The sequence below is a fragment of the Corvus kubaryi genome, unplaced genomic scaffold (genome assembly GCF_017639235.1).
Source record: "Corvus kubaryi isolate FWS band 111438036 unplaced genomic scaffold, C.kubaryi_AGA036_p1.0 37256, whole genome shotgun sequence".
Classification (NCBI taxonomy): domain Eukaryota; kingdom Metazoa; phylum Chordata; class Aves; order Passeriformes; family Corvidae; genus Corvus; species Corvus kubaryi.
This window is the reverse complement of record NW_024581076.1, coordinates 2811851-2826156: the sequence shown is the minus strand read 5'-3', so window position 1 is coordinate 2826156 and position 14306 is coordinate 2811851. Positions and strand designations below refer to the sequence as shown.

General features: G+C 37.2%; 1 protein-coding gene across 2 annotated transcripts in view; it reads right to left on the bottom strand.

The window, feature by feature from the left end:
* The window catches only part of ARHGAP42 (Rho GTPase activating protein 42), a 148493-nt gene that overhangs the window by 92030 nt on the left and 42157 nt on the right, over positions 1-14306 (bottom strand). For both annotated transcript variants that reach the window (XM_042023756.1, XM_042023757.1), the window contains exon 3: positions 6926-6987. In XM_042023756.1, coding sequence (XP_041879690.1) covers positions 6926-6987 — 62 coding nt within the window. The remainder of the gene's footprint in view (positions 1-6925; positions 6988-14306) is intronic.

Below are 14306 nucleotides of genomic sequence, written 5' to 3'. Positions count from 1 at the left end.
TGAGTTATAATGGTCACAGATAACATCTGCAGGGAAATGAAGGTACAGTTCTAATATCTTTTTGATAGCAATTATATCAAAGAAATGACTATCTTCTGGATACTCATTATGGCCCAGAAGGTCTTCATTTTCCTTGTGTGCACTGAAGTGATGGCAAGAAAGTAACAGAAAGTTAGTGCAAAAGGAATTATTTTTCCAGCTAGATCACTTCTCCAATTATGCTCACCACAAAGTCACACAAACACTTGTACCAGTACAACAGGGAAGACCTTTTCTCAAAAGGTTCAAGAAACACTCTACAAATATGCAATTAGTATGAATATAGAAATGTTATTCTAAGTGTTGCTGAACTCCACCTAAGTAACCTTCCAATTTTGACGGTGAAAGAAGATGGAACACAAGGCTAATGGAGATTTGGGGCAAAGCTGATTCTGCAAACTGCTAATTAGATAAAATTCTCTGTAGCACATTTCCTCCAGTCATTCCAGAGCTAAAACACAGAAGAAAACCATGCAATGCTACTGAGTACACTCTTGCTTCTGAAATGTCTCCAAGTAATTTTGCAGTGTTTGCTCTGGTTTATTCTCACAAAGTAAGACTGACAACTGTATCAGCAAGGGGAAAAAAAAAAGAAAAAAAAATCTGATTTCAAGGGATGAAGTGTTAACCTATGTACTAGTTTGAAAACAAACCAGTGGGAGGCACCAAGTCAGAATAACAATTTAATGGAAATTAAAGAAAAAGGGGAAAAAAAAGGTAGAAGAAAACACTGTCAAACTGACAGAGTCAAGGTACAACCTGACACCCTGTTAGGCAGGGTGGTGGTAGCAGTCTGGTGGAATGGTGGCTGCAGTCCTCTGAAGCAGTGATGCTGTAGTAAAACAGTCTGCTCTTCCTCAGGAAGTCCAATGGTGGCTGTGTAGCTCCTGTCCTCTGGAAATCCAGTGGGAAGCCCGTGTCTCTGGTGTTCAGCCTCAGATTATATCCACGATGGGATGCTTGGTTCCTCCCTCTGGGCGGAGCATCTCACAATGGGGTAACGAGTCATGAGGCCAAGTGTTGATTAGGCTCATTAACAGGAGAATAGTCCGGAGGGAGTTATCTCTGAGTCAGGCGGCAGGACAATGATGGGCAATTAACAGAAAGATAGTCTGGGGGGAGGAGGCAAGGAAACACTGCCCCACCTGGTTTCAACGGCTCCTGAGGATGGTAATAGAATACACTGCAACCCAGGACAACCTATTGCTGAGAACTAGTTCAAGTGTGCTGAAAGATGTAATTTCAATTAATGAATCACAGGCCTCCAAATAACATTGATCTGATTTGTTTGAACTAAAGCTAATCAAAGAGACCTCCTTGCAGCCTCTTCTCATTCTCAGCTTCTGGGTGTTACGCCTTCCTTGTTGCCTTTCTCTGTATCTTTTGTAGTCTACATAACACTTTCTGGCCAAAACGGCATACAGCAAGTATTCAAAATGGGGGCTCCCCAAAAATGTTTATGAAGGCATGTGATTTGTTTTCAGTAATTTTCCCAATGATTTCTAAAACTTAGCCTGATTGTCAGAGAACAACAAGCTGGTGAAAAAAAAAACCATTTAAAATTTAACAAAACCATTGAAATCAGTATTTTCCTATCTTGCAGAATTTCCCTTGCCAAAGACATGGATTTTTTCTGTAATTAATATCAAATATGTTGTCTGCTAAACCTGGAGTGAAATTGGAGGAAGAAAAGGTAAAAAAATAAATACATAAATGTAGATAAAAATAATTTTTATAAGAAAATTTAAAAATTCAGTACTGATTTACTGATCCTTCTTCAATATAAATCTCAAAGTGGTATTTCCAAGTTAGTAATCAGATGCACAAATTCAGAAAGTTTTTCCAAAGAAGTTAGGTTAACAAAACAGTCCACGCTACCATAATGATTCAACAGGATGTACAGTCATCTTAAATATCAGGAAAAAACTGAAACCCACTAAAACCATGTGCTTTTAATTAAACAGCAAACATGGTAGGGGGAGAGGGAGTAGGAGGAACAACAAAAATAAAGGAACAAAAAAACAGTTGTAACTTCAAAGAAGTCCCTTTATTTGTTGTGATTTCCTTCACTTATAGTAACATGCTTTCACTGTTCTTGCTGGCAGATTCCTACCAAGGAGATTAATTTAAATGCCAAATCTTGTACGAGAGGTGAAAAACACTGAAATCAGTTACCAAGTAGATCAAAACACCATCAAACATTATTTTTTTGCAATTTGAGAGAGACACCATGCAAAACAAAATGCCAGGGGTTTGTTCTGCAGTCTCAGGGTGCTGGAGTATGCAATGTTATTTTTCCCTTGTATAAACTGAGTAATAAGCTGCCCTGTGGATAGGAGACTGCTTACTCTTCTGATGGAATCTGTAACGCACTTTGCATTATAGGGAAAAGGTTAATTCTGCTCAACAACATGCTGTGTCCTTCAGTATCTGATTTTATGTACCATTCCAGGTTTTAACAGCTCAATTATTCTTCAAGTGCAGCTTTTGAAACTGAATATTTTGATGCCTTCCCTGAAAGCAGATAGCATCAGACCCCTTGTGTGAGGGCAAATACAGAACCACAATGAGAACATCCAGTTAATACAAAAAAAGTCCACAAAAATGAGATACTGTCTGAAGCATGAAGATTATTAGATACAAAAAGGCAGACTTTACAAAGAAAAATATTCATCGAGGATAGTACAAAACTATCCACTTCAGAATTTTTATGCTATCCCCTGGAGTATTTAATATTGGTCAGGAATCTCACAGATTCATGATGCCAGAGAGAAAAAGCCCTGGGACCATTCATCACCAGCCAACAACCCAAAAAGAACTTGTATAAATAGCAAGGAATGTAAGAATTAAGAGCCTATTTCAATCTTGGATTTAGTAAACTCTCAGAAATAATCAGGGAGCTCCAGCACAGTAACATGAACACTCAAGAGAACTCATTCAATGCTTCAAATTCATAGGGGATCTCTAGGACCAGTAGCATGAACCAGTTCATCTATACTTACATTAGCACAGAATAATCCTATGAAAGGAAAAGGAAGTAGCATTTTATTTTACTCTCAGATAATTTCTGTTTGTTATTAATTTTACTAACAATATCAAATGAATAGGAAGCATAAATAAAATACGAATCTTTAAAATAAAATATATCACTTATTTAACAGAAAGAATGCAAATTCAGTGAAAGAGGAAGGAAATTATTTTAAGTAAGTTCCCTTGATAAAGGTTCAAACATTCACATGGGATTAAATTATATCATCTCTATTGTTCCCTAATAAACACTAGGAAATAGAGGTCATTATTCTACATCCCTGGTGGCTCGCTGCTGAAGCCGTTGGAAACGCAGTGGGGAGGAATCTGACTTTTTTCCCTATTTATAGTACATGTGAAGCCCAAGAGTAGTGCTGTTTGGTTGGGTTTTTTTAATGTGCCATTTACCAACAGCATCACTAAATTAACACCACCACAAAATGACAGATACCAAACCTAAGGCTGTATATCATAGAAGGTATCTTATGAATTAGTTTTTCCTTTATTTGCTTTTTAAGAGGAAATGTGTGGTGCATGGCCTCTGGTTTCTCTGAATACCAGTCAATTTTCTAGCATCAAGAAATAAAAGACAAGGATAAAAGAAACTGACTTGCAATAATCACCATATTATTACTTCTGCCAGTAATAATGGCTACAAAGCCTTACACAACAGAATATTTATGTGATACACATTTTCATTTAACTTTATACTTCAGTGTTTTTCCCAGTAATACTGTTCATAATGTCTTGCTTCATTAGCTTCTTCTAAATAAAAAAAATATAGTTCCTTCTGGTTCTTCATGCAGGAAGGACAGAAGACTTGCTAAACACCTCTCAAACTATTTCCTTGACCATTGGAAACACTTCATTTATACATTCTGTAGACAAGCACTCCAACACTGTGCTCACCAAGACAAAAATATAATTTGACTTATGAAGAATTTAATAGGCATCAGATGAGAAATAAATTGGTTCTATGAATATATACTTTCCATATTCAAATCTGATTAATGTATGTATATGTGTGCTCATAATTTAACAAAATAAAGTTCAAGGCAGGGAAACAAGGCCATTAGTTGGTATGCAAAATTAGTATCTGTCATTCCATATTCTCATACATCCTGCATTCAGTAATACAATAGTGTCTCTTACTGTCACATGCTACAAGAATTAAAAGAAAGCTGAAAGTGGTATGATGAAGTGTATCCATAAATAGCCACAACATTGCCTAGCTGTTTTTCTCCAAGCCTTCTACAAAATGTCAAAAAGAACAAGCTCTTTTTTTTATAACTTTTGCAAGCTTTCTCTTTTTATGCAGAAAGAAACCAATTTCTTAAAGACCTGCATCCCATGTCTCAAGATTTTCCATCAGCTGAGAACTTTGTTTAAAATCATCACTAATCTGCAAATTGGCTGACTCGAAGTGCCTCGAGCAGAGAAACCTAAGTGTATGAATAATGCTCCAAACTTCCTCAGAAATAACCAAAGTGTTCTGAAGATTCCACAGTTAAATTACAAGTTTGTAAAGCAAAAAACTTATACAAGGAATCTGTTTGGCACACTGATCCTCACAGGGACCTCTGGATTCTATGATGACATGTAGAAAAGTGCAGTAAGAGACTGAAGAATTAAAAAACCATACATTTGACAAAGGTGATACTTTTATTCCAATAATAATTAAACAAATTCCACCAACAGGCAGCTCAAACGTTTTAAAACCAGAGAAAGTCTAAGTTTGATAAATTTTGTTATGCAAATATAACTACCATGAGAACTCTGTGTCCTCAACATTCTCATTCTGGACAGAGAATGAGAACAGAATGAAGTTATTTGAAACTGAGTGAAAAGCTGGTTACAATGATTTTCTGTCAAGAGCAGCTCCTCCATACATGGAGACCCTGCGTGGACCCACACTGGAGCAGCCTGTTCCTGAAGGACTCAATCCTGTGGAAAGGACCCATGCTGGAGTAGGTCATGAAGAACTGCAGCCCACGGGAAGGACTCATGTTGGAGAATTTCATGGAGGACTGTCCCCCAAAGGAGAGACCAGTACTGGAGCAAAGGAGGAGTGTGAGGAGTCCTCCCCATGAGGAGGAAGCAGCTGCAGCCCTCATTCCCGGCCCTCCTGTGCCACTGGCAGGGAAGAGGTAGGGAATTGGGATTAAATTTAAGCCTCAAAAGAAGGGAAGGGTGAGAAGAAGTTTCTTTAAGATTTGGGGTTTGCTTCTTATTACCCTACTCTGATTTGACTGTCTTTAAACTAAACAGATTTCCCCAAGTCAAGTCTGTTTTGCTCATGACAGTGACTGCCGAGTGATCTCTCCTGCCCTTATTTCAGCCCATGAGCCTTCCCTTATATTTTCTCTCCCCTGCCCAGTTGAGGAGGGCAGTGATAGAGCAGCTTTGCTGGGTACCTCTAATCCAGCCAGGGTCAACCCACCACGAACCATTCCCTCTGACTGGTCTTTTTTCGCTTAACAATATTAATATTCTTTTCCTTATTGTATGCTAAAGGCCTTCCTACATCTTTTACAAACACATTATATAGCAAGACCAAATTATAAACCAAAGACAGGCCATAAACTTCTAAAAGTGAAACAGGTAGTGACTCCTCTGAGGGGAAAAAAAAGAGGGGAAAAAAAAAAGAGAGAAAATAATAGGAAATTATTGGTACATATTATGAAAGACTAATGAGCTTGAAAAATAAAACCCTCACCTATTCATTGCTTTTTCTTTTTCTAATAGTTAGCTCATAACAATCTTTAACTTAAACTGGAAAGCTATTAATTTAAAAACATTGTTTAACTAAGGAATTAATAAGTGTTCTGCTAACCAACTTTTAAGGTGGTAAGTACAGAACAGCCACCTCATTCTTCCAGCTACCCAGGAAAAAATATTTAGCATGAAGCAAAAAAATTTTATATTTTTATACATTTAAGTGATACTAACCATGCAACTGTAATGAATAAATGTTATGACTTTGCCACTTTAAAATATTTATCTAAACAGAAATAGTGGGAGACCAATTCTTTGGTTATTTATTTGTCAAGCAAAATACAATGCCCTACCTCAATGCCCTGAGTACCCATAAGAGGAAGGAAAACCAGGACAGTCAGTCATTGGATGGACTAGAGCTAGTTAAACTTTCACAATATTTAAAAATCCCCTACTGATGTTAATTCTTAGCTCACTCATTTATTCATGACTGTCTCCCAAGTAACGAAAAAAACAGCTTCACTGCTTACCTGGTATTATTTTTTTTAAATAGTTGCATGAAAATACACTTAAAACTTCTTTAACAAAGCTATATTTGAACAGAAATATAAAAATGAGAGCACACTACAGATTCAAATGGCATAAGGACACCATATCAATGGATGACTGACAAGTCTGATCCATAATGTATTCTACAAGAGTTTCTCTGGGGTGACTGATGAATTTGCATTCTCTTATCAATTATCATATTCTTGGATTACTAACATACATTCACTGGACAACACTCAAGAGTATTTCATTAAATATATAGATCTACATCTCCAGTATAAGCTCTTTGCAGGAAGGGAAAGGTACAGCAGCATTCAAAGGTTATTTTGGGTCAAGGAGCAGGGAGATAGGAAGTTGGGAGAAAACAATTTTTAAATCGATGCAAAAGTCTTTGGTTGAACAGTTTACTAAAAATTGCTGTAGTTTGTGCTAGTACACTTCTGCCTTTGCATAAGAATTCCAAATAATTCTTATGAAATACTTAACCTCTACTACGCAAATAAAATCTTAAAAAATGACTTGAGGGGGATAGAAAAAAAGTGTACTATTTTACACAAGGAGAGGCCCAAGGCAAGATTACTGCCAGCAAACTTACCAGTCGTCTTCTCTCCTCTTCAACAGCAATCAGGAGCCGAGCAAACTCCTTCAATGACTGGGCTGATAGGAAAACAAAGAAAAAAACATTCTGCTTAAAATGAGATTTTATGACCAGGTGAGTCCGTTACCTGGATGGAAGCTACAGTGATAAAATACTGCTCTTACACAGTATTGCAATGTAATCAGTAGCCATTAAACAAGATACAGACTGAATCAAGCAGCAGGTAAAGAGCAAAGAAAAAGAACCCGAGTCTTAAGAGTCGTATGTATTTTAAAAATAGTTTTTTAAATGGAATATGGCAAACTGAATTTCCTGAAACATGGAAGGATCAGTCTCAAAACAAAAGAATTCTACTCATAGCCACAAAATTCACTTTAGCATACTGGGAGCAGAAGGAAAATGAAGAAAAGAATTGAGTTTCTCCCACTAAGGTGGGAGAACAAGTATTTGCAAGAACTGTGAAAAATATTTGAGTAAATACTTGAAAGTCAACTTTTTAGAAGAAATGCCAAGTGTTTATATTTAACAGATCTTTGGCTTTATGTTTTATGAGAACAAGGTCTCAGGTGACCCAAACAGATGATTGATTTATAAGCTTTGAATTCTGTTACAACTGTGACAGAGTCTTTGCTCAAAACTGTTTTCAAATAGAAGTCAAAGGGCTGAAGCAGAGTCAATGGAAACATAATACAAGAATTAACCCCTAAAAGAGGGCAAGAAAGAGGAAAACATTCTGAAAACTCTTAAGACTTCATTCTCATCTAAGCATGTAGTGCAAACCTGTCAAAAAAACCCTTTCTTTACATTTGTATTACTTTCTCAAGGGTATAAGGGTTATTCAGATTCAGCATCACAGTCCCACAGGCGACAATCCCAGCGAACAATCATGTGAAGAAAGTTAAGTATCTCTTTTTACTTTCTCCTGGTGCAGCTAGCAGTAATTGCTACCAACAACAGGATATTAAATTTTATGGTTTAAAGCTCTGAAATCAGAATACATATTGATAAATACTGCAGCTTCTCACATTAAACTTGAGGCAGTCTCAATTATTTTGAAAGAGAGAAAAAACAAACATGGAATCAAACCACAGATTTTCTCAAAAAAAACAGGATTGAAAAAGTCTTCACAGTTAACCAATACACAGCGCTGAGGGTATGCTAATGGAACTCCTCCTCTTAGTTATTTTTACATCTTCTTAAATGTTTTTACAATTGTTTCAGTCTCCAGTAATATGGCTTTATCCCTTCTCAACTTCCCTAAAAGATTTAAGGAAATAAGCACATTTTCTAGAAAGCACTGGAACAGATCCTTTAAGAAGGAACTAGTATCTGGCTTGCCTTAACTGCCTTGTCTGCATTCATGAACTGCTACTTAGTTTTTGGACCATTCCCAAATAATTTCTATCCTTTATACCATCCGGACCTTGCAGAGGTCACCCTTGCATTCCCCTTTCTCTCTGTTAACTTTTAAAGTTGAAGAACACTTTGTTGTTTGTTCCAATTTTCTTCTGCAAGAACTTACATAGTCTGTTTTTTGCAACTATGATGTTATACTTGCGTATCTTGACCTCTAAGTCATTTTTTGCTGACAAATTCTTTTTTCCCCATTATGAGCTCTTGGTTTAGTCCAAATACACCTGGTAAGTTAAACATCCATCTACTTGGGCCTTGAGTCTTTTCCTTTAACATATTTTCCTGAGAACACAGGCACCATAAGATTTTGCCAGTTATGTCAATATCAAGAATTTTAGTTTGATAACCACAGAATTAACTCAATCTCTTAATCAGCTCATAATATCCCATGAAAAACAAACAGGCAAAGAAATGAGATGATGAACTGACTGGTTATACCTGACTAGGGATCTGTAGAGAGTTACACTCAAGAATACCTAAATAACCAATATGAAATGCTAAAAGCTAAATAAACTATTAGCCAGACAGACATGGCTAAACTATGAGGAAGTGGGGGGTGGATTGGGGGGTGAAGGGGGGTGTAAAAAGAAAACAAAACACCAGAACACAAAACCAGTACGAGAAGCTTTTGCTTCATCTTCTGAATTTCAAGGCAGAACCAGAAAGTTTTTTAGTTTCAAAGTTGAAACATTTGCTTAGGATTTAAATAAATTCAGGCCAGCCACAGGGAAAAAAAGCATATAAAATATGTTCTGTAAGTGTGCAAATCAAGATTTTCCTCAATATTTAACACTAATATAAAGGTACTAGTCTGTCACCTGTACAGGGCCTCAGCTAAAGACTGAGAAACTGTCTCCATCTTCTCCTCCCCACTGGCTCACCTTTGGGGAATTATAAAGGTCAAAATTTCATTAAGAACACAGAACATACACTCTTCAGCAGCACTAAGACAAACCATCCCCCTGATCTTATGAGACTGTGACTGCAAAGACACCTTTGCATCAAAACTGACTACACCTCTGCTGCTCACTGCCCAACATCCACATCCATCCCTGCATACAGCCATGGGATGTCCTTCCCCTGCTCAGGAGGTTCACAGGGAGAACATGTGCATTGTGTTATTCAGAGGATAGTGAAGGATGCACACCCAGTACACAAGAGTTCTGCAACATGGACATCTCTGGTGACCACAATGGTCACCACTCTGTCCTCGCAACGTCACCACGCAGATCACGAAAGGCTTTATCCACGTCAGCTCTCCTACAATACCCCTGAGTACTGCAGTATTTCTGATCTTTCATGTTATTACACACTTCTTCTCATACAACCCCCACTCAGTGTGGCCTCATTAAAAGCCAGGGTCTGTCCTTAGAGAACTTTGGCTGTGCTGGAAGCTGCAGTGGGAGGGGGAAAAGGAAGGAGAGTGCTTGTTCCTCTTTTCCCAGTGTACTCTTTTTCCTTCTTTCTCCCCTCTTCTCCCACAGAGCCCTCTGGTTGCAGAGAGGCAACAGCTCTGCCTCACCTCAGTTTGGGGCTGGGCAGACAGAGGGATGCTGAGGGCAGAGTCACTGAGGGGAGTCAGGCCTCCCAGGCAATTCACCCACAGGGCACTGGGCACCTTGGAGATCTGGGCAGGGGCGTCCTTCCCCTCCACAACTGGTCCCCTCATCAGGATCTCAGCATGAACCCTGGGCACAGGGTACACACATCTAACCCTGGATTCATAGCTCTCAACAGGAAACAAACAGATATTCCAACAATAACAACTGGAGGTGCTTTTGTGCAGTTAAAAACCAGAAGATTTAGAAATACGACCCATCTGTGTCAGATGCAGCCTGTCAGGACACTCAGGCATTACACACCAGCCTCACAATCTTTTCTTAGTAACGCTACAACATTTTTTTAAATCCACTTCTTTTTAATCAGAATAGACACAGAAGAATTGAACTGAACTTTGTAAACAAAAAAGGGGGTGGGAGGAAGAAGAGTCAAGTATTTTGCAAGAGGAAATGTCATGGGAATGTGCTGATAAGAAATAAATTCTGAAAACACACCAATAATATGAAGTACAATATGCAGCCTAGCATATTAAATATAAAGGTGTTTTTGGTTGTTTTCATACAGAATTATTGTTATTGGTGGGCCATTTAAAGAAAAACAAAGTGCTGACTCAATATTTTATTCTAAGTCATTAGGCGATATTAACTTAGAAAATCCCAACAGTTTTACAGTCTGCTTTTTATTTAAGGGCTACTCAAAAGGACTTGTAAGATACATTTGGTATCATGACAGAAATGATGCCTGTGAAAAGCAATGCCCAAGAAGCAAAAACAATTATATGTGTACCCAGATGCACACTTATGGTCTCATTCATCACAATCACAACAGGCTGTCAGCTGCTCTCTCTGGAGTGTTCCCAACTCAACAATCATGTGGTGCAAAATTTCCCTTGTTCAGGAGAAAGGGCTCCCTTTATTTCATTTACAAAAAAAAAAAAAAGCAACTCTAATTTTTAAATGAAAAGTCTCTTAATTAATTTGCTTCATAAAGAAACAAACTAACAGTACCAACAGCTTAAACATTAATGGTGTAGATCAACAATGTCCTTTTTTTTCCAAAATCCCTATCATTTCAAACACACGGTACAACTCCGCAACAACTGCACACATAGTCTAAAGGGAATTGAATCTTGATGTAGAATTAAGTGAATGAGGGAGAAGTAAAAAAGGATAAAGATTCATTTATGTGAATTTATAGAATGCATTATTGAAAATATGACTCATTTACACACTAGAAATCTGGTTTACTGCATTGAAATCAACTCTGTTGTTCATAGGAAAAAAAATGCACATAATGAATCTCATGAAGTTTTTGCTATATACTTGTGTAGAGAATGCTTCACCTTAAAACAGCATGTCTGTGGAAATTACTGAAGCTACTCTATCAACCTTAGCTTAATATTAAAGAGTTCAGTGTCACACTGTCCTACTAAATGTCACACAGGAGATATGACATCATCTACATGTACTGAGAAAAGGCTAACAAAGTGTATGACACATATAATAGTCTTGCATGACCAATACTGAACTCAAAGACATAAAGCCAAGTTTGGAAGGTAATGTTCAACCCAAGACAGAAATGAAAAGCTACTGTGGAAGACAATACAACTGAACATTCTTTTCTGTGGACTGTTGGTTTAATTTCTACTTACACATGCAGCCTTAAATGATGCATAGACAATTTATGCAAATAAAGTACACAGAACAAGATTTTATAGCGTTATGAGCAGATACCAACACCGTCTTCAGATATGTCAATGCCAGCATGGAAAAAATAATTCATACAGATATATGACATGTGTTCTTATAACACCTTGCTGTATGAAAGGCAAAAATGAGCAAGACTGTCAGAGATTTCCTTACATCTTCCTGATCTGACTGAGGAACTGCCACGACTGTGCTGTACGTTGCTCCCAGTACTCTTTGGCAGGAAGGTCAGTGAAGTACATCCTCCAGAACTGGTCATACCTAGCACAGACTTGCTATAGCAGGCACCGAATTCATGCCTGAGCACAAACTCCAGCTAAAGTCTAGAAGGGAGTTTTTCCCTGTGAATAATACATCACTGAAACAGAATTCAAGATAGACCAGTGGCCCATAAGGATATTTTCTAAGGATTAACACTTATTTACTAGACTTCCATGAGAAAGCAGAGTCAATGTAAGATCCATGAAGGCTGGGAGAAGAGACTTTCTTTTCCAATTCTAAAATTAAAATAAATGTATTATTAAATAGTTGTTAATTCACAGTTGTATTTCCAGAGCTTTTAATGATTAACATTAATTGCAGCCATGAAAAGCAGTTTTTCAACAAATCACAACAGCAAATAAAATTTCCATTCTTCTTTCTATGGCTTTAGGACATTGAAAAAATATGTGAGGTGGTGGTGATGGGGAGGTATAGTAGGCAGAACAAGAGTAGCAACAAAAGGCTTCCTTTCAGACAGAAAAAGGAAACATTTCATAGTAACACTGACAGGCCACAACAGATATGAAGATAATCATCTGCTTTCTCAGTAATTTGTACCTAACAAGAGTTGTGGCTGTCATTAAAGCCACAGAGGAACTGTAATGTCTATCAGAAGGTAAATAAATTGGATGTCACAAAATATCACCACTACGGCATTTTCACATTACAAAATGGAAATGCAAGAGGAGGACTGTCTCGAAAAAAAGACTCCCAAAGCCTGCCATTCTCTTTGTCCTTCAATATGTTGGCTGTGATTTTAAATAGAGCCTTACCTTGTACAACAGAGGTTTCCTTTACCACTGTCATGACCTGGACTGATTTGTTAATGATCCTTTTTTTGTCCCTGTTTCTCCTACAGAATTAAGCATATAAAACATTAAAAGTGTACAATTACCTAGAGCTTTAAAGGGAATTACAGTTGAGCCCAATGGGAACAAGCTGAAGGATCAACACCTTACTCTACAAACAGAAATAAAGAATAATTTATGCAAATTATGAAAAAGGTCAAATGTGCTTGAACTTTAAGCAGAGTATTGGTGTCAAAGCATTTTATAACTAATGTTGACTGGGCTGAAGCGCCTTTGTAACATGATTTTAAAAACAGTAGTGCAAGCTGACTGCAACATTTTCCTACAGAAAACAGGTATTGGTTTTATTTTTAAAACACATTTTCAGAAAACCTGTATTTGGACAAAAAGACATACGTCTGATAAATCTTCCCAATTATTGCTCAGGTTTTCTATTTTCTTTACCTACCGCTATTTCTTCCACTATTTCTACCCTATGTCATTTTCCCTCACTTTCCAAGTGGCAACATTTTTGGAGAAACTTTGGCTTGGAAGACTGAGCTCTGTACCCTAAGTAATATTTACCGGGAAGGCAGAAAAGATGACGAAATAGGAGAGGAGTACAGATTTTGAAATCAATGTTTATCTTTGTTATTTTGTACCCTTTTGAGTATCATTCCCAAGATAATAGACGAAATGCAGCAACTGCTTTCTTTTATTAAGGTTTAAGGTAATATCAGTTAGGTATTTATGTAAATTCCAGTTTTCAAGCTTGCAGCATGTCAGATATACTTGAACTTTAAGCTGAGTATTGGTGTCAAGAGATGAATTATGTTAGAAGATTCCATTGTGAAAAAAGAAGTTAGAATATCAAGATAATGGTTCATTTCTTCATGGGGTTTCAATCTCATTTTAAATTTGGAAAATTATTACTGGATGTGCTGCCTTATCCTCTCCATTTGGTTTCTCTTACTTCCCTAATCTGGGTATCAGGTTTTATGGATCTGTAATAAAGACCTCATGCATTCCTGTTGGCTGTGTTTACATTTATCACAGCCTCCACAAGAACAGTAAAAAAAGCTATTTGTACCTTCCTATAATACAATGAAATGCACTTCTGGTAGTAAAAGACATAGGATGAAACAAAAATTCAAGTGTAGAGGTTTAAAGATTACATCAACATACCCCAGCATGGAAATACACTCTCAAAGTGACAGTGATTTCTGCCAGAAGACAGTGGTTTAAATTACAGTCCAAATAACTACAAATTTCCTTGAAGACTTCCATCACGGGAAGGCACACCAAGGTACAGACAACCCTGTCTGGTCTGTACTGTTCTTGTGATAGAATCAAGACATTCTTAGAGCAGACAATGTGAAGCTATTTCAGATGCAATAAATGAACATTCTTACTATTGGCTCCATAATTAGTCTGGTACATGAAGTCTGCAAGGGCTTAATCCAATGCTTTTTATATCAAATAGTACCATGATCTTTCAGATTTTGAAGCATCTCCCAGGGAGCACAAGTTTCAGTGGTAATTTTTTTTCCTGTGGCAATTCCCTCCTTGAACTGTGAGGAAAGATATTTTGCCAAATTTTTTTAATTATTGAAAATAAGTGTGCTACATCACAGAAATAACCCCAAATTT